We start from the raw sequence: 26,366 nt of genomic DNA, 5'->3' as shown, positions 1-26,366 counted from the left end.
TTTCTTACCCCCTAATTATGACCTACTTGTTTTCTTCCAATTTATGTCTCTTGAGACCAGGCTGTTTTCACTGCCACCCCTGCCCAAGGAAACTCCCTCCAGCACATCCCAGCTTTGTTAAATAATCCATCAGCTGATTCTATACCTTAAATTATGAGAAGAGAAATAAGCTGAACCCAAAAGCCTAGTTGGTTAGGATGGAACATGGCTTTATGACTTGGGACCACCTCTGACAAGTTCCTGCCCTCAGGCCTGCATTATGGAAAAGCCTAGGCTTCTGGGACAGGGGGCTTGTAGGAATTCAAATCCTGAGTGATCTGGGTAAGAGTACACTTGAATGAAAGAAGCTAGGAGATACCATGATTTAGTTTTTAAGAGGTGAGTTCTCTCCTTCAATCAAAAGAGCTGTTTCTGGTATGGGGATTGAGTTTCCTAAGCACAAAAACAATGGGGAAAATCATAAAGGAAAAAACATTTACCAAATAAAAATCTTCTGTATATGAACAATTATATAGGGAGGTGCCCTTTCTCTCAGTTATTCTTGGAATTCCTCCTAAGGCCATCAGGAGATCAATGACCAGGCACCACCGGGTACTCATATAAGAGCACAAACTAACAAAACCTTCTAGAAAGCAAGTGGATAACACATGAAGGATCTTAAAACAGTTTACTTCTTTACATGCAGGTTTTTCTCTTGTATAATTCTACCCTATGAAAATATGCAGAAACTCTAAAAATGATATCTATATGAAGACTCCCACAGCAGCATTATTCATGATAATAGTATTTTAGAGCACTTATTATACGCCAGGCAGAGAGAAGTACTGCACATGTATGGATTCATTTATTCCTCACAACAGTCTTCTAAAACGGTAGAATCAATATTCCCATTTTACAAATGAGAGAAATACGGCAACAGTTAACCAATTCTGCAAAGGTCAACAGTTGGAAAAACAGCTGGTAAAGCTGAAATCAAACCCAGTCTGGCAGGGGAGGCTGTGGGCTTAACCACTACACTACAATGCTGGAAACTACCTTTATATCCTCAGACCATGTTTTCTTAGAATATTTGATAAAAGGGATAAAATATTAAAATTTTTTAAAAGCAGTATACAAACTACAAAGAGTATGATCTCAAGAGTATGTCTAAAAAATAAATTAGATAAGCACAGGAAAAAAAAACTGGGAAGTATTTCACACAGATAGTGACAGTAGTTCTCTAAGAGTTAAAATTATGGGTGATTTTTATTTTCTTTTTTCTATTTTTTTTACCTTCCTTAGGCATTTCTTTGTTTTTTTCTTAAGAATATTCACTTTAATCTACAATTACATGAAGAACATTATGTTTACTAGACTCCCCCCTTCACCAAGTCCCCCCCACAATCCCCATTACAGTCACTGTCCATCAACGTAGTAAGATGCTGTAGACTCACTACTTGTCTTCTCTGTGTTGCACATCCCTCCCTATGCGCCCCCCACATTATACATGCTAATCGTAAGGCCCCCTTTCTTTTTCCCTGCCCTTATCCCTCCCTTCCCACTCCTCCTGCCCAGTCCCTTTCCGTTTGGTAACTGTTAGTGCATTCTTGGGTTCTGTGATTCTGCTGCTGTTTTGTTCCTTCAGTTTTTCTTTGTTCTTATACTCCACATACGAGTGAAATCATTTGATACTTGTCTTTCTCCACCTGGCTTATTTCACTGAGCATAATACCCTCTACTCCATCTATGTTGTTGCAAATGGTAGGATTTGTTTTCTTCTTATGGCTGAATAATATTATTTTTTTGCATTTTTTAAAGTGTACAGTCTATGTATCACCTTTTACTACAAAAAGATACACACTCTACTTTTAAAAATGTTTCTTTTGAGGAAAATTTCTTGAAAAAGGGGAAACCTATGATATACTAAGATTAAAAAGCAGAATATAAACTTATATGCAAAGTATCATACCAATTCTATAAAACAAAAATGAAGATATGATTGAACTATTAAAAGTACTCATCTCTTGGTGGTAGATTATGGGTGACTTGAGGCTAAACTAATGTTCTCCTTAGTGAACATGTTTTATAAGTATAAAATTATTCCCTTTTTTAGAGATTTCAGTCAGGTCAGAGTCCCCCTGGCCAAACTCTGTCAGATATACAGCTGAGTACCCACCTTCCCTGCCCCCAAGGCCATCTGCAGAGGGGCTCCTTTTAACATCTGTCTTCAGTGAATGCCTTCAAGTCAGGAGGCACAGGGTACTGCACAATCCTTTACTGCTAATTCCAAGGCACTCTCAGTCTATTTTTAACACTGTGGATAAACTACATATAGTGCCAAAGCTTTTGCAAGCAGAGAGATGGAAAGAACAGAGTATAATTAAGTGCCTCTGGCAGCACAGTGCTAAGGAACACAGGGAATTCTGGGCCACTTTTCAGCTAAAACGCTAGCTCTACAAGACTGGGTAAATGCACAGAAATATTCTCTCCCCTTCAGTCATTTCACACAGATTCCCTCCTTACCACCTCATGAAAAAAAAAAGAAACTGAAGAGAGATCCATTGGGCTTTCTCAGGTTCTGTCCTCAGAAACCCAAATATGGGGTAGAAGCCACCTTCCTCTCACTGGCCACAGGCAAACCTTGTGTACAAAGTCAGTGTAAAGAAATCTGAAACACCAATGGGAAAAAGCCATTTTGGTATGGTGCCTGCTGCCAGCGCAGAGCACGGCAGCAGCAGGAAGGCGCAATCCTGTGGGCCTGAGGATAACACCTTAGGACCCCAACAGTCTAGAGAAGCCTATTTCCTCATAATGCCTTTAAATTGGTTTACAATAAAAAACTGGGAGGCAATATAACTTTTTTTTTGAGCAGCAGAAAAAAGGCCTCAGCACTGATGGTTTTTCCTGGGTTAAGTTACAACTATTGATGTTGATTCCAACCAGAACATATGACAAGACAAATATAAAATATGCACCAACCTGTCACTTAGACCGGGGAGCAGAACAGCCAAGAGTCAAAAGAATGTGAGGCACCAAAAGCCACAGACATAGATTCAAACTTCTCTCATCCTCATCCTTTACCCTTACTTATCTCTCAGGATCGAATGACTTTGGTGAAATTACTTCTTCAAAAGGTAAGATGCCTCTCTTCCCCGCAAAAGCAAAATATGCTGCTCAAATATAAGGTACTTATTAAAGTAACCCACAGCCCCAAAGATACTCTGCCAGTAAACCCCCAGACTTACATATGCAAGCAGCAGCAAGGAGACGGCAGGCCAGGTACGGGGGATCACAGGTGGGGAAGGAGGGCTGGATGATGTAGTTGGCAAAGGTGATGGCGATGATGGCCTGACTGGTGGGCTCAACAATTAGAAGGGAGGCCCAGAGGCGGATGAAGGCAATGAAGCCCCCAAAGGCCTCTAGAATATAAGCATAGCTGGCCCCAGACTTGGTGATGGTGGTCCCCAGCTCCGCATAGCAAAGGGCACCCACAACGGAGAAGAGTCCACCAATGGCCCATATGACCAGCGACAATCCATAGGAGGCAGTGTATACCAGCACACCCTTGGGCGAGACAAAGATTCCTGAGCCGATCATGTTGCCCACCACCAGGCTGACCCCGTTCAGCAGAGAGATCTCCTTCTTTAGCTGCATAGTTTCTGCAGTCCCCTGAGGTTGCATGCTGACGTCTTCTTCCTCCATAGGCTGGCTAGCCTCAGGAATTAGATGGTAGGTGGGCCTTGGGCTCTCCAGCTCCCTGGCTTCTGTGGCAAATGTTTCCTTCACACTTGTGTTTACTGTGGCCTGGAAAAGAATATAAATATGTCAGTCTAGGGCAGAAGCTGGTGAGGTTTACATGGTTTACACCTGCAATGCAGGCAGTTTTCCCTGCTCGCCTCTTGTGTAGGGACAGCATGTCTCATACACAGACCTAAGTACCATGAACCTGTCTCAGTTCCCACCACAGGACACAGAGAAATGGAGGCAGGCAGACTTTCACTGCTCCCAAGAAAGACACCAGCACAGCACAGGCACAGTATGATGGCAACTTCCAAGAGGTACCTGCCTTAATGCGCAGGGTAGGCTGGAATTAGGTTTATCCATAGCACAGGTTCCTCCTGAGACGTGGTTTTTGCTCTGTTCTTACCAGCTTAAAACCTGAAAACCTGTCCCTTAGAGAAACCAGTTCCAGCATCAGGTTCACAGCCCTAGCCAGCCTTATAGGGCTCTCACTGTCCTTACCCACTCACCTCCCCCAAAACATCAACAAAGACCTCTTCAGTGGTCGGCTCCATGTGAAGAGGTCTGTAGCTACTCAGCCCAGCCAAGATGATGAGTGGTAGTAGGAAGGCATAGGAAGCTACTAAGACCAGGGCATATTGCTATTGCAGAGAATGGACCAAGGAGAGGATCGCCATGAAAATACACACTGGTGTGTCACTGTGCCCACAGCACCCACCTTACTTCCTATATTGTTGCTCATACATTCAACACCTTTCTTTTTCCAAAGTGTCCAGAAAAGAGGGATAACATAATAAGATCAGATGGAGAAAGAAAATCAAGAGGACACCCTAACCTGGAGCTCATCAGCTATGCATTTATTTGCTTTCCTCCTCAGCATGCCCCTCACTACCATCTGGGTCTGCAGAGACTCTTCCAGGACAGGACCCAGGAGACTTAATATACAAGAAAAACTATAAGGCTTCTCTAATCCACAGATATGACACTGGAAGGTATCCTGTAGGGAGATGGCAACATTCACATGTACGTACACACACACACACAAAAGCTTTGGTTTAGAGTGGGGCCAACCTCTAAGCCTCAGGGAAGAAACCTGAAGAAAGCTGAATTCCACACCAGCCTGCCTATGATGACCCAGAATCTGTCAGAAGAAGACAAGCACCTTCCTGACTGTGCACTCAGCATGGCCTTCTCCCTCCCTCAGTTCCTACGGCCCAGGCATCAGGAGTTCAGATTACCTACCCCCACCTTATCTTCTGTAGAAAGAGATCCTGTAGGCCATTTCCCACCAAGGATTCTCACCCAGGAGCCAGTTCTTCAAGGTTACAGAGATAGCTTTCAGGGCTAAGAATGGAATCAGAATCTTCCCAGAAGCCTCTCATCTATTCAACAAAGATGGATGTACTGGAACCTTGCCTCCTGGAGCTCAAAGCAAGGGTCTCACAGCCACTCAAGAATGAGTAGTTCTCAGGGAAAACTCATCTCCAGAGGCTCCACCAAAACTCCTACCTTACCTGTTCCAGACCCTTCCAGAGTCTGGACTTGAGCCCAAGTGAAAAAGTTCCTCAGGGGCACCAGTAAACCTTCCTTTACCCCCAGAGTTGAGCCAGCCTACGTCTGCTGAGATGAGGCCTGGCTTTAAGGCAGCACCAGCTTTTCTTTCATTCTTAGCACCAAGCCATGCAGGTTTCCCTAGGCGGGCATGTGGGAACACATTTGCCTTCACGTGTCTGTCAGGTGAGCCAAGGCATCCACAAAAACAAAACCAGGAAACAGCAGAGGAGCTGGTATTCTCACATAAGAGTCAGGTGCAGAGAGACCTGGGTTGCCCTTTTCCACCCAACTCAACACAGAGGCAAGCAGACAAAAATTTGGCCCCAGTGACCACTCGAGCCTACCCTGTTTCATCAGACCCTAGCTCCAGGGAAAGGGGGTTAGGGCTACCAGGTTTTCTTTTAGGACTTCTGACACCAGATGTGTGGGTTTTCTACACATCAATCAAAAACAGCTGGGTGTCTTAAAATTTAACTTAATTCTGACACTACTTACCTGGAGATAGCATCAGATCCCACAGGTGAAGGGTTACCCGGCCCCCAGCTTCAGATGCCAGTCAAAAGTCCAGGTTGTTACCAGTGCTTCTGACCAACTGGCTATAAATCAGTTTCCACTACCCGCTCCATGGGTTCAATTAATTTGCTAGAGTGGCTCAAAGAATTCAGGAAAACAGTTTACTTACCTGTTTATTATAAAAGGCTAAAACTCAGAAATAGCCAAGTGGCAAGATAGATCAAAGTATATGGGAAGGGGTGTGGAGTTTCCATGCTCTCTCTGCGAGCCACTCCCCCAGCACCTCTACCTGTTCACCAACTGGGAAGCTCTCCAAACCCTGCCCTTGGTTTTTGTATGGAAGCATTGTTACAAAGGCAGGACTGATTAAGACCCTGGCCATTGGTGATTAATTCAACTTCCATCCCCTCCTTCTTCCCCAGAGGTTACACTGGACTGAAAGTTCCAACCCTCTAATTAGAGGGTTGGTTCCCCTGGCTACCAGCCTCATCCTGAGAGGATCTAGGTACTTTCCAAAAATCACCTCATTAATACAAACTTACAGGTAGCTGACAGGGGCTTGTTAAAGAAAAAACAAAAGGTATCCATTTCACCTTTACTGCTCTGGAACTATTTCAGGAACTGGGGACAAAACTAAATATATAAATGCCCCAGACTATTTTTTAAATGCCCCTATGGCTCTTATAGGATATTATAGGAGCTGTGTGCCACAAACAGTGGTGGACAAATACCAAAAATATATTTAACCACAATATCATAGGGAGAGAAGAAAACTGGTAAGCTCATTTCAACAGAAAATAAAACTTAGTATAAAATGGAATTTCCTTGACTTCTAACTTCCATTTAGGATATAGAAAGCTGGGAAAACATTATTCCCACTCTAATGACAAGAAAAAGCCAGATAATCTATAAAACCATAACTTTTCTTGAAGCCATTGGGGAGCTGAGGTTACAGGGCAATCAAATTCAAGGAAAAACAAGCACCTCCAAGTAGAGGGGCAAGCTCTGGCTCACCTGTGGCAGAGAATGATAGGACCAACATATAGGCAGGTAAGAAGAAATCAGGTTCAATTTTTAATGAACCACTACAGGTCAAGCATGGGTTAGCAAGAACAGAGACACTCAGAGGTTTTTCTCCACAGACCTCAGTGGATGCATATAAGAAATAGCAGGCAGGATGCTACTTCTATAGCTTTTCTTCTTCCTTCCTAATTACAACCCATAATAGAATTCGTGCCTCATATCAAATTTACTGTGTATCACAATTCTTCCAAGTGGTAAAGATACCTCAAGACAAATGCTGGGCATAGAAGCCACAGGGCATAAATATGCAAAGAAGTAAAAAACTAACCTTTTCAAACAATAAGGCTTCTCTCTCACTTACCAACTTTACATTTCCCTGTATGGCCCCGGAAGATGACTGGTTAGCCAGAGACGGGTAAGATTCCTCAAGGGAGGAACAACCTAAGACAGGCACAGTCGCAGGGGGGCCATCAGGTGAGAAATTGGGGATCAGCAGAGGTGAGGCTTAGAACCTCTCCCCCCAACCCCCCCGTTCTGAGAGAAGTCTGCTGCATCCGTGGATGTTTTATTGCCCTTGTCTAGCTTGGATTAACACATAGTCTACAGGCACACACCTGATCATCTACATCTGCTCTCTTACAACACTAAACTATGTTTTCTACCTTTATCTTGCATCTAACTACCACTTCAGCATTTTATTAAAAATAATAATAATAAAGAGAGAAATGTGGTATCCACATATAAGTCAAGTATAAAAATCAAACGAATATTCATATTTGAACTGACTGTTTATAGTTCATAATGCATGATCAAAACAGAAAGTTTCTGTGATGACTGCCCTTGTACTATTCACCATGTAACTTATTCACTATGTAAGAATTTGTTCTCCATGTAAGAACTTGTTCGTTATGCTTCAGAAGATTGGAGACTGACGAAAATTAGGCTTGGGGTGGATTAATGATTATACATTGAGCATTGAGTCCCCTATACAGAATTTTATTGTTGTTAACAACCATTTGATCAAAAAAAAATAGGAGAGATGCCCTAAAAAAAAAAAAAAGTACACACTTCCAATTGTAAAATAAATAAGTAACCGGGATGTAATGTATAGCATAAGGAATATAGTCAAAATATTGTAACAACTTGGTATGGTGATAGCTGGTACCTAGAATTATCATGTATATAAATGTTCAATTACTGTGTTGTACACCTGAAACTAATGTAATACTGTGTGTCAACTACCCTTCAATAAAAAATAATTATCTAAAAAAAAAAAGAAATAGCAGGCAGGAGACCAGAAAAGCCTTCTCAGTAGAGCTAGCCTCGAGGAGGAAAGCACTCACCACTCTGGGAAAACTAAAAAGGTCTACGTGGTTCCTTCTCTAAAGACTAGAAATCTTCAACCCTTGGGGAAAGTGCAGCAGACATTGTCACTCCCAAGGCAGTGGGGCAGAGTGAAAGAAAAATGCAACCACGCTATCACCTAGGAAAGAAGCAGGAAATTCTGGTCCAGCCTGCAGAAGGGACTGTGGCTGGGGGAGGAGCACGATCACCGAGAATAATACACATATACACCGAGGCCCAGGAAAACAAAGTCTGCCTAAGACTGAGGCTGAACCAAGACAACAGAGAAACCCTCTGCTCCCCTCCGCTAGGTTAGCAAGCACCCAGCCACACAACTGTGGCAGACTGTGCCTTGAAGCACAAGTGCAGAAAGAAAACCTGAAGTAGAGGATGAAACATAAACACTGAGGAAAAACTCTCCCTTCAGCAAAGCAACCCTAAGTGCAAGGAAACACCAGAGGAATTTGAAGCCATTGGTGCACCTAAGGTAACCATAACAACAACAAAATCTAAACCCAGCTCTTTCCTAACTGACTCCAACTCCCATACTATCAGCCTAGCAAGAGAAGGGGCCTATTCATTTCCCAGAATAAATACTATGTACAGGTCTCTACTGTTCTATATGCTACATCTGACAATCAATAACAAATTACAAGCAACACTAAAAAGCACAAAAAACAACACTCTATCATGAGTCAAAATTATCAAAGGAAAAGACCCAGATATTGGAATTATCAGATAGAGAATTCAAAATCACTCTGATTAATATGTTAAAGGATCTAATGGAAAAGTTGGACAACATGCAGGACAGATGTGAAATATCAGCAGGGTGATAAATACCATAAAAGTCAAGATTGGGAAAAGTGAAGAAAATAGAACAGGGCCTCCAAGAGCTATAGGACAATATCAAATGCCCTGAGGTAAATATAAAAAAAGTACATTTTGGGGCTTATTTCTAATCGTTTAGCCTATAATTGATTACCTAAAGAAAAATAGTAGCAATGCATTGTGGATTTATAGCATATGTGAAAGTAAAATGTATGACAACAACAGCATGAAGACAGGAAGAAAGAACTGGGAGTTACATGGTTGTAAGGTTCTTACATGTATAATGATGTAATATTATTTCAAGTAGACTGTGATTCATTAAAGATGTACATTGTAAAACTAGGGCAACCACTAAAAAAATTAAAAGAAGAGGTATAAATAATAAACCAACAATGGAGATAAAACAGATCATAAAAAATACTCAATCCAAGAGTAGGCAGAAAATAGAAGCAAAGAACATGGAATAGAAAACAGAAAACAAATACCAAAATGACAGATTTTAATCCAATCATAACAATAATAACATGAAATATAAATGATCTAAACATATCAGTTAAAAGGCAGATTTTGAGAGATAAAAATGCAAAACCCAAAATGCAATCTACAAGAAACCCACTTTAAATATAAACATGTAAGTGGGATACAGGTTAAAAAGGTGGGAAAAAATAAATCATGCCAACACTAATCAAAATAAAGGTGGAATAGCTCTATTATTGACATCAGACAAAAGAGACTTCAGAGTAAGAAATATTGCTAGGGATAAAGGGGAACCTTACCTAATAATAAAGAGATCAATTCAAGCAGACATTCTAAATGTGTATTTCCTCCAACCACAAAGCTTCAAAACCCCTGAAACTAAAACTGATACATCTGAAAGGAGAAATACACAAATGCATGATTATAGTTAAGACTTCAACACACATCTTTCAGTCATCAGTCAGCAAGGATCTAGAACCTGAAAATGGAACATCCCAAACATATCTTGTCAGGAATTATGTGAATTTTGAGGAAAAACAAAAATTGGCCCCTACAATAGGACTTACCTCCATGCAGGAGATAGGGGCAGATCATCCATGGGAGACAGCTTTCCAACCGGGAAAAACTCTGCTTTGGCTCCTCAAGTCTCACAACAGAGACAATTTCCATTAAATCATTCAGTGCACCCCAGAAGTTCCTGTTTCAAAACACTAGTGCTAAATGTCACTCATAAGGACACAATGCAGCTTTCTAACAAGTTTCCATCCCATCTTCCAAGCTCCTGCCTGCAGCAGATAAGAAAGGAATTCACCAGACCACTAAAATTTCTCCATGAAACTATCACATGCAATTTTCTGGAAAAAAAATTAATGGAAACTTCAAAGTTCAATTACAAAGAACATTTTACAAGCTGGATTTAAAAGTCTTTTATAATTGATTATTATAGGAAAAAAAATGCTGTTGAGAAATATACCAAAATCTTAACTGTAGTGAAAACACACAGGACCTTTTCTACTTCTCTGAGTTCTATAAATTTTCCACAATGAGTATGCATTAATTTTTTAATGATTACATTTAAAAATGTATATATTTATTGCATTCCTATCAAATAATGAAAATGTTGTGACTTTCCCTGTTTGTCTTTTTACCTAGGACATCAGAAAAGTCAAGATCAAATTCAGCTCCCACTCACAGTGAACAGACGCCCTTGCTTTTAACAGTATTTGATATCTAGTCTTTTCCATGGCTTTGGTTTTCTATTTCTTTTTAACAAGCTCATTGTAAATCTTTAATTATAAACCATCATAATTACTTTTTACAAAAAGGTATAATAAATACATAACTTATATATAATCAATTATAGTGTTCCATAATTGTTAATTATTTGTGGGCCATTCTCCTTACTAGAATCTGTTGACAGTGTACACAAATAACTAAAACTCTTTACAAATCACAAAGGTGCAAGAAAGCTAATGTAGAACAGGGCAATAATATTCACCTGTGAGGAAATAAGAAAACATCACACTTTCATAAGCCACCTCATCATAAATAGTCAGGACAGAAGAAAAATGATGTCTTCCACAGCGAGGCCTAATTCCAGTTGTCTGTCTTGGCCATTTAATCTCTGCAACAAAGAGTAAGAGGCAGCTTATCAAAAGTGAATCTAATAAGAAGCAGGACACTGTTTGCCTTTGTAAAATCAGTTTTACATGACTGGCAGGTAAGCACTCAATTACTGAGAAGTTCCAGCACACCCACAGCAGGGTGTAACTGAAGCAACCAGCCCAAACATATCTTAGAGAACTAGCCTGGTCATCTCAAGTCATGCATGTCTAGACGGCGGTTGTCCCCTGAGTCCAGGTCCTGTGAATGCTGTTTGCGTCACTTTTATAGAAACGTATCCACATTCTGGAGACTACAGCAGGGAGCAGGGAGGACAGAGGTCAGGAAATTTCCTATACCAAGAAGGGCTAGGGAGGTCAGTCAAAACTGGCATTTACTTTTGGGCCACAATAAAAATATGTCCATAGTCAGAGAAGTAGGAATATAGGAGAAAATCGAGCTTGTGGTTTCCCACATATTTGTCAGGGAAGTTAAATCAAATACAAAAACTTGAATGACAGTCTGAGACCAAAGATGGAAAACAAAAATGCTGGTAGGCAGCCTGGGCAATTTCCTAAAGGGCCTCACAGCAAGCCAAGAGAGGTGAAAATGATCCCAGGAAGCAGTCGTAGGCTTTTAAAAAGTCTGTTCCTTCCAGATCTTCAAATCAGGGAGCAGCTAGCTCTCAGAGATAAGCACCAGATGGCTGAGCATTCTGCTACCACGGTGCTAGTTGCTGGCAGTGCTTTTTTCCCCTGTCAAGGGCAGAGACCGAATTTTTTTTAACTGTGTCACCAAGCACACAGCCCAGTGCACACAAGAGGTACTCAAAAACATCTGTTAAATTAAATATTGATTCCTATTTATACTGACCATTACACAATGTGGTGCCCAGACTGTTTGCTTAGTACTTAGAGAAGAATTCTCAGAATGTTTCACAAATATCTCCTTCCATTTATGACATGAGATGAACAAGCGAGATGACACGGTAGCACACCATTCCCGAGCTCCAGTGGGCCGGCACTCTGAGCCCTGACTCGACTATCTCTAAGGATCCCCAGGAAGCTCTGCAACCAGTTTCACATCCTTGGAGCCCTGTACACTCAGTCCTCACCTTCAGAATCTCTGTAAGTTTGACCCCACACAGCAAAGGTTCCCTTTTTACCGTCCAAGACGCACTTTGAGTAACTCACACAGTCTCTCACACATTCAGTGTCACACTCGGGGCGGCTCTCACCACAGCCTCCCTCTCAAGCTCTCCCCCACTCCCGGCGTCGGCCACACACTCGAGCCACCCTCGCATTCAGGGCCTCTCTCTCTCAAAGACACATGGGGCGTCTAAAAGCATCAGCGCCACCCTCACACTCAGGGTCTTGCACACTCACAGAATCACCCTTACATTCAGGGGTTCACACACACAATCTCCTTTCTGTCCAGGATGTCTGTCTGTCTGTCTCTCTCTCTCTCTCACATACACACACACATGCAATTTCCCTCACAGGAAATCTCTCCCATACTCTCAGCATCACACACACACACACACACACACACACACACACACACACACACACACACACTCGGAGACATCCTCACACTCAGGGTCTTGCACACTCGCAGTCACCCTCAGATTCAGGGTGTCTCTCTCTCTCTCTCTCTCTCACACACACACACACACACACACACACACACACACAAAGGCGCCTTTCCCACACGCTCAGTCTTGCACTCAGGATTACCCCACACTCCTGGGGTCACACTCACGCTCGAGGTCTTTCTTCCACGCACGGCGTCACCCCCTGGCACGCTCTCTCCGCGGCGTCTCTCACGTGCCGCCGGCCCGCCTGCCCCGCGCCCCGTTCCCGGCCCGCATCCCGCGGCGGCGCGGAGAGCTCGGCCCCACAGCACGCGGCCCCGGCCCGCTGCCCCCGCGCGCCCGCCCGCGGCCCATTACCTCGCGGGGTCAGGCGCCGCCAGGATGCTGAGTCGCGCTGCCGCCACGGCCGCCGCGGCTGCTCAGGCCCCGCCCCCGCCACGTCACCCGCCGCCGGATCGCGACAGTGCGCGCGGCGTCGGGACAGGGCGCCAGGCTCAGCGCGGGGCCCGTGGTGGCGGCGCTTCCGGGCCCCAGGAGCCGCCGCGGCCTCCGCCATCCGGCGGCCGCGCTCAGGCGCACAAGCCTGCGATCCCAGCCTCCGCGTGCCCTTGGCGGCCAGACCTGAGGCGGGCCTCGCCGGGGCCGCGCGGGCCGTGACCTGGGCCCAGCCACCCTTGCCGAATGGACGGCCACTCTTCGACCCCTTACGGAGTCACGCGGGGCTTCCGAGGGACTCAATACGGGGACAGTGCCGCGGGGAGCTCTAAATGGCCCCCACACCCTGTTCCTGTGTCCCTTGGCCTGGGTCCTACACCCAGAGGGTCCCCCATGCAGCTCAAACGGAGCTGTAAACAGCCTCCATGCCGGGTTCCCAGCCAGCCCGTCCACCTGGAGACCCTAGGAAGATGCATTCCCAGCCAGGACTTGTCTTCCCACGCCCGCAGCCCAGACCACTACATATCCATAGGCCCCTACTGACACACGGACATGGCCAGCTTCTGTAGCCAACAGGCCTCACCGGTGCTCAGGCTTGAGGACATTTTTCGGTCCCCATCTTGCTTCATGCTGCTGACTTCCCCCTTGGGGGAGATGCACCCTCCTGTCTTCCTATCTCTCTGGTTGCTCCTCTTCTGTCTCCTTCTAAGGCTCCTTTTCCTCTAGTAGCTCTGGGGCTCTGTCTAAGGCCAACTGAACTTTCAAGCAGCTGAGCCCTCCCCCTTAGCTTCCTGTCCACACCCCAAGCCATGACTTTCTTCTGGGGGTCATTGCCCCAGAAACGTGTTCACAACTGCACATCCTCTGGGTCCACACCCAATGGCCACACCCAAACCCCAGTTCCCTGCCACCCAGGCACTCAGCCAGAGATGGGCATCATCCTGGATCCCCCAGCCCCTGCGTCTCTCCATCCATCATGGCCTCCCAATCCTTGTCTTGCTCCCTCTAACCCATCTCTATAGGGTAGCGGGTGCTCCTAAACTACAGATTGGAATGACTTTGTATCTCCTCTGCTTAAAAACCCTTCTGTCCTCCTCCATATAGACCTGTGATGATGACCCTGGAAGAGCCCTTGCTGGTGCTTTCCTCCTCATGCTCTCTGCTTGGAAAACCTTCTCTAAGGGCGAATGAGTCTGTATGTAATTGCAGTCATTAGTCTGACTCTTTGTCCCCTGGATCAGTTCCTTCTGCCTCCCTGGCTGGGCAGAGGAAAGGCTCTGGTCACTTGTGACACTCAGTGGCAGCCAGTCCCTTGTGCTTCCAACAGCCACATACACGACCTGCCGGCTCTAGACCTGGCTTTGCTGTCTTAGACCCAGTTACAGCAGCCTGCCAGCTGAAAGCCCACTATGCACCAAGCACTGAATCAGATGCCCTCTAACAGCATCAGTGCTCCTCAAAACAACCTGCAGGGTATGGTTTTTCATCCCCATTCTTCAGACAAGCAAACTGAGGCTCAGGGAGGTCAAGAGACTCCCCAGGCTGCTCACCTGAAGCTGGTAGAGCATATCTGAACCCATCTGCTGATCCTGAAGCCTGCTCTTATCCTATGGCCTCTCTCTGAAGCTGTGAAATTGAGAGTAGAGTGGCAGTGGGGCTGAAATGGATGAGTAGGTGGCTGTAAGGCCACCACGAGAGGTTGCGTGGGTAGATGGCTGTCAGGGCAGAGCTGGGAGTCAGGCTGAGCAGGGTCTGGGATGAGGGTTTGCTCCCTTTCATGGTGTCATCCTTTTACCAAGGCCAGTGATGCAGCTGGACCTGTGTATCTCCAATCATCCTCACCCTCTCTGAGGCATCCCTTCTTGGGATTTGCCCAATACAGCCACAGTGAGAGGGTTCAGAGCGCCCTCTAGTGGCCCAGGGTGTAGTACGGAAACCTGAAGTCCAGGCTGGCCCAGTTTTCTGTGGAGGAGGCAGGAACTGGGACTCCTACCACTCACACTGGCCCCTGGCTCTGGGCCACAGATTTCAGGCCTGGACCCCATCCTTACGCATGGTTCCCTGTCTCAGACTCTGTCTCTCTGTCTTTGTCCATTTTCATTTGGTCCCCAGTCTCAGTCCATCTCTGGCCATCCTGGTCTCTGGGCATACCAATCTCAGCCTACCCTCTCTTCTTCCCTCAGTTTCACTCTGTCCCCAAAGAGGGACAGATGGTGGGCAGATGAGTTGAAAAAACAAAGTAGAGGGTGGTTTCCTAAAAAAAACACTAGGTTCAGTGGGTTCTGGGACCTGCAAGCCGAGAGGACAGCAGGCTGGGAAGGGGAGTCCAGTCAGGGTGACCTGCAGGATTGTCCTCGGCCCCAAGCTCTAGGGTGGCATGTGGGGCCTGTTGACCAGGCAGAAGCAGGGGGAGGGCAGGAGCCACATTCCAACAGGAATGTTTCAGGCTTTTAGTCCCACGAGGGGAATAGGAGAAGAGGCAGGAGGACAAAGACCTAAGAGGTGCACAGGAGGCACATTTTGGTGCTGTGAGAACCCATCAAGACCCCAGGAAAGGTCTAGCCCCTGATTACCTGCCTCTCTAGCCCCTCGCCCCTGCCACTACTCTCCTCCTCTCATGCTCAGCACAGAGTTTAAACCAGAGCACTTTACAGCATCCAGAATATTTTTATTGCCAGAATCAAGATGATCTGCTCAGAGCCCCATGTGGGGCCCACGATTCAGAAACAAAGGGAAAGACAAATCCTGGGCATGTATGCAACTGAGAAAATCCAACTCCACAGAAACCCTGTAGGAGAGCAACACAATCCAGCCTGACTATGGCTTTGGGGGCCCACCCTAGAGACCAGATACAAATATTGGCCTATAGCCATGACCCACTTAAAAACCACTATCACCAAAGCAGATCCAGATTCTCCATCCCTACTATCACAGGCAGACCCATGCATCATCTGTGAGGTGGACAGAAAATCCCAGGGTGCCCCAAGGCACCTGACTCTCTCAGTGGCCCACTGAAGCTTCTGGGTCAGTCCCTGCAGACTGAACACCACTGAGCTGCCTGGTGGGGATAGGTGCTGGGCAGGGCTGGCTGGAACCCCATCTGCTCTCAGCCCTGTGTCAGCCCACTTGGGCACTACAGGGACCCTAGGGGAAGGTAGCAATGTGGTGGTGGGGTTAGCAAGAAGGCAGTCAGGGCAGCTCTGAGGAACTCAATTCTTTGAGTTCTCTTTCTTCATAAGTACCTAAAAGGCCCTGGCATGGGACCCTGGCCTCATCCTTGAACTAGAGACCCAAGGCAAAGGGAGCCAGCATCGTACTGTAGGCAAGAGCCCAACCAATGGGATCAGGGCTCCTGGGACATAGCCCCTAGAACTGGGGAACCAACTGCTGCCCAATCCTGAGTTAGGTTGTTCTTGGAGGTGAAGGAGAACACAACAACCCACCCCTGCCTGCAGGGAGAACCAGGCAGCCCTAAAAAGTCAGAGCCAGGCTGTTGAGCGGCTAGGCCACAACAAAGCCAGCAATTCCAGCCACACATACCCAGCAGCAGGCCTGCCTGTGGCCAGTGTGTGGGAAGGATCCTCTAGGGACCAAGAGCCCATCCCTGGGGCCTTTGGAGGCAGGGACCAAAGCTCAGAAATATCCCTCACAAGACAGGCTGAGGGGCCGAGGCCTGATGCACATGTATGGAAAGGTCACAGGGGTAGAAGAACACATGACCCCTGAGTTGGGGACTGGGGCAAGGTATCAGCCAACCTGCCTGTTGAGCCTGTCCTGAGGTGACAACAGTTGAACCAGCACCAGCACTCTTTCCATTAAAGGTCCCTCAAGTGAGTCTAGACTATTTCTTCCTTCCTCACTCCCACAGAGGAAGGGTAAGACACAGCACTTCCCCACGGCAGGCATTTCACAACCCAAGACCCATGGCCTTAGATGGTCAGCCTCAGACTGCTAAGCTCACGGGCCATGATAGCCCCGGAGGCCAAGAGAAGCAGCTGTGGCCAAGCCATCCCACAGCCCTGCCTCACACGGGTATCAGGACCCAAGGAGCACACTTTTCAGATAGGCCAGAGTAGCGGGGTCGGCCAGCAGCTCGATGTGCTCCCTGCCTGGCAGTTCAAACAATGACACTTGGTGCTCCTGGAGGCCTTGCCAGGTGTGGCACAGCAGGACGCTCTCTATGTTCACAGTGCCATCACCATTGCCATAGTAGATCTTAGGATCGTGATCTGGGAAGTTCTCATAGTAGAAGTAATTTGGTGTGGGGACATCAGTGCCGTAGAGGCAGTGCACCTGCACACCAGGTGGCACCATGGGTTTAACCAGCTCCTCCGTGTCCTGCCGCATGAGCCAGCCATCTTCGAAGCTAATGTCCTGGAAGAACCGGCGATAGTCCTGCAGCGTGTAGTTGGCTGTGGGTGTGCGCACAAAGACCTTTTCGGGTGACCAGGTATAGTTGTAGGGCAGCAGCCAGGTGGTGGAGACAGCAGACCGCTGCTGCTCTCGGATCTTCAGACGCCTGATGACAGGGATCCGGTTGTTGTCCCCTGCAGGGAGAGGGCTCTGGTCATCTGTGCTCAGGAATGCAGGCTGGCTGGGTGGCTTGTCGCCACCAGGCCCCGTGCCGGGCCCCAGCCACTGGCTCAGCAACTCTACGCTGTTATCATCAGGCTAACTCCTATGTTTCCTTTTATTTTTGCTCTATCTGGGAAGCATACAACCAAAACTTTATTCTTCCATCTTGCATTTTGTCACCACGGACTTCGGCAGCACACGACCACAGGGTGATCTAGTCTATAAACAGTACCTTCCTCTGAGAACTTATCACCAGGCCTGTGGTGATGACCTGCTGAAGATGAATCAGCAGCCCAGAGACATGTCCTCTTTCTCTTTTATTACACTGAGCTATGTGAACATTTTTCTTTCCCTAGGCTCTGACCTACAGCCAGCTAGCCCTGGTCTCATCCCACCCACCTGCCTGTCACTGACCTGGGCAGGCAGCCTGCAGGAGACAGGGCAGGAGGAAAGGCTGCAGACACAGGGAGGGTCCTTCTCACATCGGAACACCAGCAACACTCACCACAGCCAGTGAGACCTCCAGGGGGTGAACTAGAACTTGGCAACAGGGGCCCTCTGACGTGTTCGGGTCCCATGGTTACCCCTCACCCCACCCGTCTGACTGACTGCATGCCTTCAGTTCTGCTTGATGGAGCCTGGCTCAAGGATCACTGAGGAAAGCAAAGCCTCCAAGGTCTCTAAAGGTCCATGACTACCACCCTTCCCACCCCACCCCTGCTCCCAGACTGCCAGGGCCTGACAGAACAGTGTCCCGGAATCTGCAGTGAAGCTCTAAGGGGACTCACAAGGAAGCTCTGAAAGGGCTGGGGCCTGAACTCCATCATGGCCTCCTGGTTCATACTCGGGGGGTACCCACACCTATCCTTTCAGGTCCCAGCTAGACAAAGTGGTTCAGATGAGTCTTCACTGTATCTGATTCATCGTCCAGTCAAATCAGGGTTACTGACCTGACCACAGTGATCAGGTGACCAGCCAGCAAGTCAGGCAGTGCTGCTGACCTCAGGAGGAAAGCTCACCAGATGCTTGGCACAGCCCTGGCTCATGGCTGAGCGGCCACGGGGCTCCCACCCAGTCCCAGCAGAGGGAGGAAAGCCTACAGCTGCAGGAAGTAGGCTCTGCCAGTCATGAAAAGGCAGGTGGATTGGGGAAGGAGGTGGCTTTCCCAGCTGCCAGGCAAGCAGGCCCAGATAAATCTACACCTGCTTCCTCCCTGTGTCGCCCACAGAGGCTCCCTGCTACCGCAGATGGAGATTTAACTCATAAACAGGAAACTGCAGTCTAACCTTCCTTCTCTGTGGCAAAAGTGAGGATGGGAGTAAGAAAGAAGGAGCGCTTTGGATCAAACCTAGTTAGGTCAGCCGGGCCTGAGGCACAGTGTGTGTGCAGTGTATACATGTACACATGCAAGTTCCTGTATGACCAACAGTCACGCCACTCCATGTACACAGCCAACAGGGCTCATCAACTAGAGAGGCGAAACTAAAAGTAATGTTAGGTTCTCTTTTGGAAAAAGAGATGTTTGTGAGAGGATCCCACTCTGAAGAAAGAAGGGGCCTCACCCAAGAAGACAGACATGAGTTGACCCAGGAGAAGACGGTAGGAGGAAAGAGAGAGTGCCGTCCCAGACACCAGCACCCACCAGCCAGGCCAGGCAGGGTCTTACCTGAGGCCAGGACATGCAGAGTCTTGGCCACGCCCCCCCAGGGCGCACCCAGTGCCACCAAGTCACGGATATACTTGTCCTTCCAGGCCTGCGGCCGCTGCTGCAGAAAGTAGAGCATGTACATGTTGCCCATACTGTGGGCGACCAGCACCACAGGGCCCCCATACAGCTGGTACATCTCCTCGATCATCGCCTGGAGGGCCAGGAAGTAGGGCCTGTTTTCATCTGCGGGCCAGAGCCAGGTGGGGGTCAGGCAGGAAAGGTCCTGGGGCCTAAACTGCTAACTGCCTCTCAGGCCAGGCCCAGGACTAAGTGGGTGGGGAGAGTGCTAAATCCAAGTGAGAGTGGTCTCGTTTCCCCTCAGTCTCTTTGAAGGGAGGAAATAAAGAGGTTTTTTCCCCCTCCTCAGCCTCATTATCTCTCCCTGGGGCTCAGAGGCCCAGAAATGCTAGGGTGGGGGATGGTGAAGGACAGGACAGACTGAGCAGGGCTGGTAGCTATGACCGCCGGGCTAGACGCCAGAGGCCCAGGGCTAGGGGAGAGCCCAGGGACTGTGGTGGCTGTGACCTCGTCCCCACTTACCAAGACCTCAGGGAGGAAACAAGGGCAACCACTTACTTGGGGCTCGGCGCCAGTCATAGGGGGCCCCCCGGACGTCCCTGCCCCGTGTGTAGCCCCAGCTCACAAGGCTCTGCACCATGGTGTAGAAATAGGAACCTACAGAAATGCATAGCATTAGAGAGGGCATAGCCAGTGCCAGCCACCCACATGACACCCAACAAGAGACTGTGACATCTACTGCAGGGAGACACTCTTGAAGAATGTCATAGGACTCTGTGCCCCCACCAATCAGAGACAGTTCAAAGACGACCCTTCAAAACAACAGGGTCCTCCCACTCTAGGAGTCCAACAGAACCTCCAGCCCCATTCCTTGGAGGAAGGGTTACATACCTATGCTGCTTATGCTGGGGTCCAGGTACTCTACTGAGAAGGTCTCCCCAAAGCCAGGGACATGCACATCCACACCATGGGGAAACTGGGTGGTCCGGGACGTTTTGTTGTAGATCAGCCTGTCAGGAGTGGATATTGAGCCAATGACCCAGAGGTGACAGTGAACTTGGTATGTCCCAATACTGCTCAATGTCACAAGCCATACTCCCTTCCCATTCTCAGGGTTGGTCAGATGTTCAGGGAAGATCCAAAGTAACAAAGCAAGTTTATAAAGCACAGGAGTAACCACACCCGAATAAGGACACCTCATTGTGGCTCATGCTGAAGACAGACCTCAGGACCCAAAGCCAGGCAATACTCTCTTCTCCTCAGTGTCACCCACCCCAGAATGCAGGTCTTGGATCTGATCAGGAGAGAGAAGTGCCAGACCTGGCTCTGCCATGAATATCACACTTGACCCCCAAAAGGCAGGCAGCCTAACCTTGCAGTTTCCCTTACCCATAGCCACAACAAAGCACAGGGCAAAGGAGATGGTGAGTGCGGTACACACGAACCGGACAACACCACCTGCCTCGGGGCCTGAGCACCTGTGGCTGCTGCCTGGGTGGGCGGGACCTGGAGAAATGATGGGAAGAGGGTGGTGGAGAAGGGAGAGGAGCATTGTGCCAGGTCAGAAACCTGTTCCAGCCTCCCTGATACCAAGGAGGCAAACGTGCCTGAGAAAACACAGGCTAGACCTGCAGTCCCTGGTGTCCTAGGTCCTGCTGCCTCTTAACCATCAGCCAGAGAGCTGACAAGAGACCCAACATTGGCCCAAATAATAGGTCCAGGGTGCCCACTCTCTCCAGGCATTCTGTAGACTATACCAATAGCCACTCAGCAAAGTGCAGGAAAATGTTCTGGAAAAGAGCCAAAGAAGCTCTTTGTTGGATGAAAATCTAAACAGATCAGAGGTCCAATGAAGGTAGACAAGTCCCTCTTGGTATCAGCCTGCACCTCCAATTGGCAGTACCCATGTCTCTGATACAAAAATAGAAATGCAGATCCACAGCCCAGAAATAACCCTGATCACATGCAGAGGGGGAGAGCCAACCAAACAGGTATTATAAACACCAGGGAAAGGCAGGGTGCCTGGAGGACCGGCTAGTATGCCTGCAGGAAAAGAATTTCATTTGTGAGACTCCATTCAACTCAAATATTTATGGAGCATCATATGAGTTCCTGATTCTACTGCTATGAAGATAAAAGAGGCACTATCTCTGCCTTCATGGAGCCCATCTGGGAAGAAACCTTTGGTCAAGATCACATAATTTGGGATTCAAATCCTGGTTCTGCCTCTTATTAGCTTAGGGACCCTAGGAAATTTTTAACCTGTTTGCCCTTCCAGATTTCCTCGTCTGTAAAACAGGGTTGAAAACAGCACCTGTTTCACAGGGTTTCTGTAAGACTAAATAAAAGAAGTATGTAAAATGCACAGTGCCTGTTTTCAATAACCAGCAATTCTCATTATGCTATTATCTTATTATCAGGGAGACATCCTTGGAAACAAAGTTGGAGAGTTGGAGGAAACAGGCATGTGGTCTGGGGGAGGGAGATGTTAACAGCTATAGGGAGCGGCAGGGGAGACTCCTCAGAGGGACTAGGGTCAGGTTTTAAAGGTCAAATTGGGTGCTGGGAGTGGGGGCGGGGATTTATGATGCAGAAGGTTCACAGGTAGATTCCAGGACATGAAAGCAGCACGTGCGGACGCACGGAGACACGGCACGTCCCAGGAAGAACAAGCAGCTGCAGGGGCAGGCATCGCCACGTCAGAGGTTAGGGAAGGAAGGGGTGGAGGCCGTGCTGAGCCTATGAACAGGGCTGGAGAACAGAAACCAGGTGCAGAGTATGGGACCCAAGGCATGAACTGGAAAGGGAAGGGACAAGGGCAGCAGGATAGAGAAGAAAGCTGTCTGGGTGAGGGCGAAGGTGAGGCCAGCCAGACCGAGGAGACAGGAAGGGAGAGGCATCAGTGACTTCGAGGATGCAGTAGAAATGGGCTCTGGAGGCCTCTTCAGGCTAGGCTGGTGAGCAGCACCCCACCTGAGCCCAGCCTCACCTGATGTTGTCGATCCAGCAGTCAATGACGAATGGCAGCAGCAGTTCGAGGTTCAGCCAGAGCGTGAAGTAGCTGGGGGTCCTCTTGGAGCAGAGGTAGTGCACGACTGTCGGCTTGTCCAGCTTTGCCTCCAGCTGGTTGCCCAAATCACCAGGCACTGCAGGACACAGAGCATGCATGAGATCCTGGAGACCCTTGAGGCTTGACTCCAAAGTCCTTCTACCCACAGCCATCCCAGCCTACAGAGTGGGCAGGACCTCATTCACTCTAGGAAAAGGAGTGGGAAACAGGACTGAGCACTGGATCACTTAACCAGCCAAAAATGAATCCAGAGAAGCCACTCCACAGCAAACTTGTGGAGGAGGGACTGTGGACAAAAACACAGTTGAGAGAAGCTCATTCTGACACCTGACCATCTACTGAAGCCCCCAGGCCTTCCCTGCCGAAGGGCAGATCCCACTAAGATCCCAGAGGGCAGATTATCTGGAGGGCCTGGGCATCGAGGCTTACGTGGACCCCGTGTCAGAGATGGCTTCCTGGATACAACATACCATTCTAGCCACAGCCCAGGGGGGTGGGCATGACCAGGCCCCAAAGATGACCTCTCTCTACCCAAGCTGGCCTATCTAATCTAACAGGGCCCGAGGACCCTTGTGACACTCAAACCCATCCCTGCTGCTTCAGTGCTCTATGATCAAGGTCCTTCACAGTCATTTTTTTTCCAGTGACCTTTCAGGACTCACTTGCTCTCATATGCCATGCTCTCAACACCTTCCACACACATCCCCATTTAGGATTCATGTATACTGAGTGAACAAACGGGGTCTGACTGTCTTGGGCATGCACTGGGCTTCAACTGGGAACTCAGCCCTGCAGAGGACACGCCCTCTCTGTGCACTACCCCAGTGACCTCAGGATGGCCATGGGAGGAAGGTGTGGCACCTGTCTACATCGTCCTTCACGATGTGGGTGCAGAAGTAGGGAGTCCTCACATGACAGCTTCTAGAGGACGTGTCTATAGACTGGGCAGGGCAGGGCAGAGACCTTGATCATTGTCTTCACTGAAGAGGAAATGGGTGAAAGAGGAAGACACCAGTCTGCTTTGCCAGAATGTCCTTTCTCCTGGCCAGACTGCATGGCCTCTAAATATAGCAGTGGTCAATTCCTAAGCCCCTTTGTGCCTAAAACCAGGACAAGAGTGATTTGCATGCCTTTCACTTCAATTGACACTGGGAGAGAACATCCTTATTATGCCCATTTTACAGATGAGGAGACTGAGGTTGGGAGAGGTAGAAATGGCTTTCTACAGTCCATTCCCCCTGCCCAGGGGCTTCTGATCACTTCTTTGGCCTCTGCTTCCTCTACTACAATTTGGGTCCCACCCAAGAGGTTGGTCACCCTTGGATGCTGATCTCTGATGTCCATAGTCAGGTCCACGCTCTGTGCCCAGGAACAGCTTGCCCACTGCCCATGGGGTTTCCCAGGATTGATGCCAACTGCCTCAGTCTCTGAGAAGGTGGGCAGGTTAGAATTCCAGCTGCTCTGTGACTCTGAGCTCTGACTCTGCCTGAGACTCCTCTGCTGTGACCTAGGATAACCAAGAACTAAGTGAATTAATGAGTGCCATTAGCACTAATACAGATGAAAACGCTGTATGCCTTTCACAGACCACACCCTTCCCAAAGCCATATCCTTCATACTCAGAACTCCTCTGGCTCACCCTGACTCCCTGAGGACGCCAGGATAAAGTCCAGATGATCCAACCAGTTACTAGCCCTGCACAATCCATTCCTTCCCAACTCCATTCCAGGCAGCCTGAACTGTGTATCTTCCTCCCTTTGAAATATAGTTTCCTCTGCCTGAAACTCTCTCCTGGCCTTGCTCCGCTTCCTACGCCAGGAAGCCTTTCCTGACTGGGTTAGTGGATTCTCTGTCCTTGCCCAGCACAGACCTCATCTCTGGGGTTACTTCTGCAAGCTTGGGGAAGGCAGGCCCAATTCCCCAGATCCCTTGGTAAACCTGGGCAGAACAAACCTCTGGAACATTTCCTGGCACAGAGCTCCCCCTGGGATCACATGGCCTTCCAACCCTACCCTTCTTCGATCTGCATTATCCCCATTAAAATATTCCCAGAAGAAAGAGCATGGGGGTCATGCTCTAGCAGACACAGTATGTAATGTACTCCTCAGCATGCCTGTCTTCAGGAGTCCTGGCTGGCCACCAACACACGCTCTGGGTGGGAGTGACAGCCTGAATGAGGCATTCAAGGTCCCCAACACAGAGGTCTCATCTCTATCCCATACCACAAAGAACCACTGTGGCGCCTGTACAGTTGCCAGTGCCGGGACCAAGGAGGGGACAGGCAGAGGAAGTGGCCTAACTCTGGCATAGACTAGTCCAGGTAGGTCTGGCAGGGGTAAGAGTACAGGCATATTCCCTGACATCTGTTCATAGCTATTGCCTCAACTCATTCCTCTGTCTAGCCACCTTCTGATTCCTTTGCGCCTTTTCCCTCAAGCCCAATGCCACCCATTTGATAAGTTTGAGGGTTGCCTTGGTGGCAGGTTAGGAAAGCAATCCTTTCCCCCAAAAGCTTCCTTTCAGTAATGCTCTCTGAAACATCTGGAGCTGAAGGGTCGAGGAAGACAGCCTCCTAGCCAAGCCCAAGTCTATGCTGACACCCTTGGGGGCCAATTCTGAGGCCACCCTACCCACGACCAACCCACAGAAGTGGGGCCAAAGGGTCTTGGTCTTTCCAACTGAAAAAATGGGGATAAGGTGAAGCAAGACTTGGGACTTACGTGGACACCAGCACCGTAAACTTCCCACTTACCCCATATTCTACGGAGGAAAATGAGAAGTTGACAACACCAGCGTCTAGCATGGCGTGAGGTGGACGGACCGACCCAGATGACAAGACAGACACGCATTCGCTCCCCCATTCCGTGCTCAGAGCAGAGACAGACCTAGAAGACAGCCCCGCCCTCATCCCGTCCTGCCGGACGCACAAACAAATGCACCCATCACTAGACGAGCGCCTTACCCAGCACAACAGGCGGGCGACGTCCGGCTAGAAGCACCGGGTCTACGAGCAACAGGAAGAGAAGGAAGCCACCTGCGAGCAGAGCCGCGCGGCAGGGGCAGAGGCGGAGGTCCATGACCGGAGACGGCGGATGCAGGTGCGAGGTGTGGATTCCGCGTTCGGTCCTCCGGCCTGGGCCCGGGCCGCGGCGACGCACTTAACCCCACCGCCCGCACCCTGCCACAGCGGCCCCGCCAATCAGGGCCCGCCTCCCCGCAAACCGCCTGCCAATAGGGACTCGCCGCCAGACGTATCCCTCCCAGTCGGGACTCGCCGCCCCGCCTCTGCTCTTCCCAGGCCAGCAATCTTGTCCTCGCTGCTCGCCGAGCGCATCGATCGGTCGCGGCTCAGCCGAGCTCCTATGCTCTCAGCTGCCGACGGGTGGGACCCAGCTCGCCGTTGCCCATCCCTTGGTACCCGAAGTCCAAGTTGCGCAGCCCTTACACCCGATTCCTGGAGCCTTCTTGACCTGGGACCTAGAACGGGCGGGGCTGAGCGGGGATTCAGGGTCCAGTGCTGACTGCTGCTAAACAACCCCAGTCAAACCAAGAACAAAGGGAGAAGTGGATCCCGGGCAGTCCTTAGGCCTTAGGGAACAAGGAGCTGATTGGGACCTTCGTAAAACCCCTACACCGGTTTTTCGCACTCTTATTGGAGGTCACCTGGGTTCAGGCCACCCTCTCAGGGCCCCCCTGCCTTCTGCCCCCGTGTTAGAGATGGGTAGAGGCCAGATCAGTGTGTTTCGCTTCCTAGTAAGAGTTCTGTCCGCCCGTTTTAGGGGCGCGGAGTGTGAAGTCACCCCACCAGATCAAGCAGTTCGCCTGTCAGGTTGAAGGTGGTCTTGAGTCTCCACCCTGAGCCATGGCCCATCCACAAGTTCCCCCGGAGAGCGGGAAGGGTGTGA

General features: G+C 48.9%; 2 protein-coding genes across 8 annotated transcripts in view; both read right to left on the bottom strand.

The window, feature by feature from the left end:
• SLC7A6 (solute carrier family 7 member 6) overlaps window positions 1-13,830 on the bottom strand; it is a 31,941-nt gene extending 18,111 nt beyond the window's left edge. The window contains exons 1-5 of one of the 7 annotated variants that reach the window (XM_073225486.1): window positions 13,013-13,243; window positions 10,958-11,083; window positions 10,026-10,156; window positions 9,759-9,852; window positions 3,225-3,783 (exon numbers count right to left, since the gene is read on the bottom strand). In XM_073225486.1, the coding sequence (XP_073081587.1) occupies window positions 3,225-3,681 (457 nt within the window). In that variant the 5' untranslated portion in view covers window positions 3,682-3,783; window positions 9,759-9,852; window positions 10,026-10,156; window positions 10,958-11,083; window positions 13,013-13,243. Of the gene's footprint in view, window positions 1-3,224; window positions 3,784-9,758; window positions 9,853-10,025; window positions 10,245-10,957; window positions 11,084-12,175; window positions 12,574-12,822; window positions 12,977-13,012; window positions 13,244-13,673 lie in introns of those variants that run through there. The other 6 variants (XM_017669249.3, XM_037025282.2, XM_037025278.2 and 3 more) reach the window with 6 other exon arrangements.
• A 1,907-nt stretch (window positions 13,831-15,737) lies between these two features.
• PLA2G15 (phospholipase A2 group XV) lies at window positions 15,738-25,667 on the bottom strand. The gene is made up of 6 exons (XM_017669246.3): window positions 25,424-25,667; window positions 22,381-22,537; window positions 20,283-20,401; window positions 19,950-20,048; window positions 19,332-19,556; window positions 15,738-17,637 (listed from the first exon to the last, which is right to left on the bottom strand). Exons 1-6 carry the CDS (start codon window positions 25,536-25,538, stop codon window positions 17,126-17,128), a joined length of 1,227 nt encoding a protein of 408 aa, XP_017524735.1. The 5' UTR covers window positions 25,539-25,667; the 3' UTR covers window positions 15,738-17,125.
• Between the last annotated feature and the right edge of the window lie 699 nt (window positions 25,668-26,366).

Source organism: Manis javanica, chromosome 17, assembly GCF_040802235.1.
Source record: "Manis javanica isolate MJ-LG chromosome 17, MJ_LKY, whole genome shotgun sequence".
Classification (NCBI taxonomy): domain Eukaryota; kingdom Metazoa; phylum Chordata; class Mammalia; order Pholidota; family Manidae; genus Manis; species Manis javanica.
The sequence above is the reverse complement of the archived record's forward strand: the minus strand, read 5'-3'. Positions and strand labels throughout refer to the sequence as shown.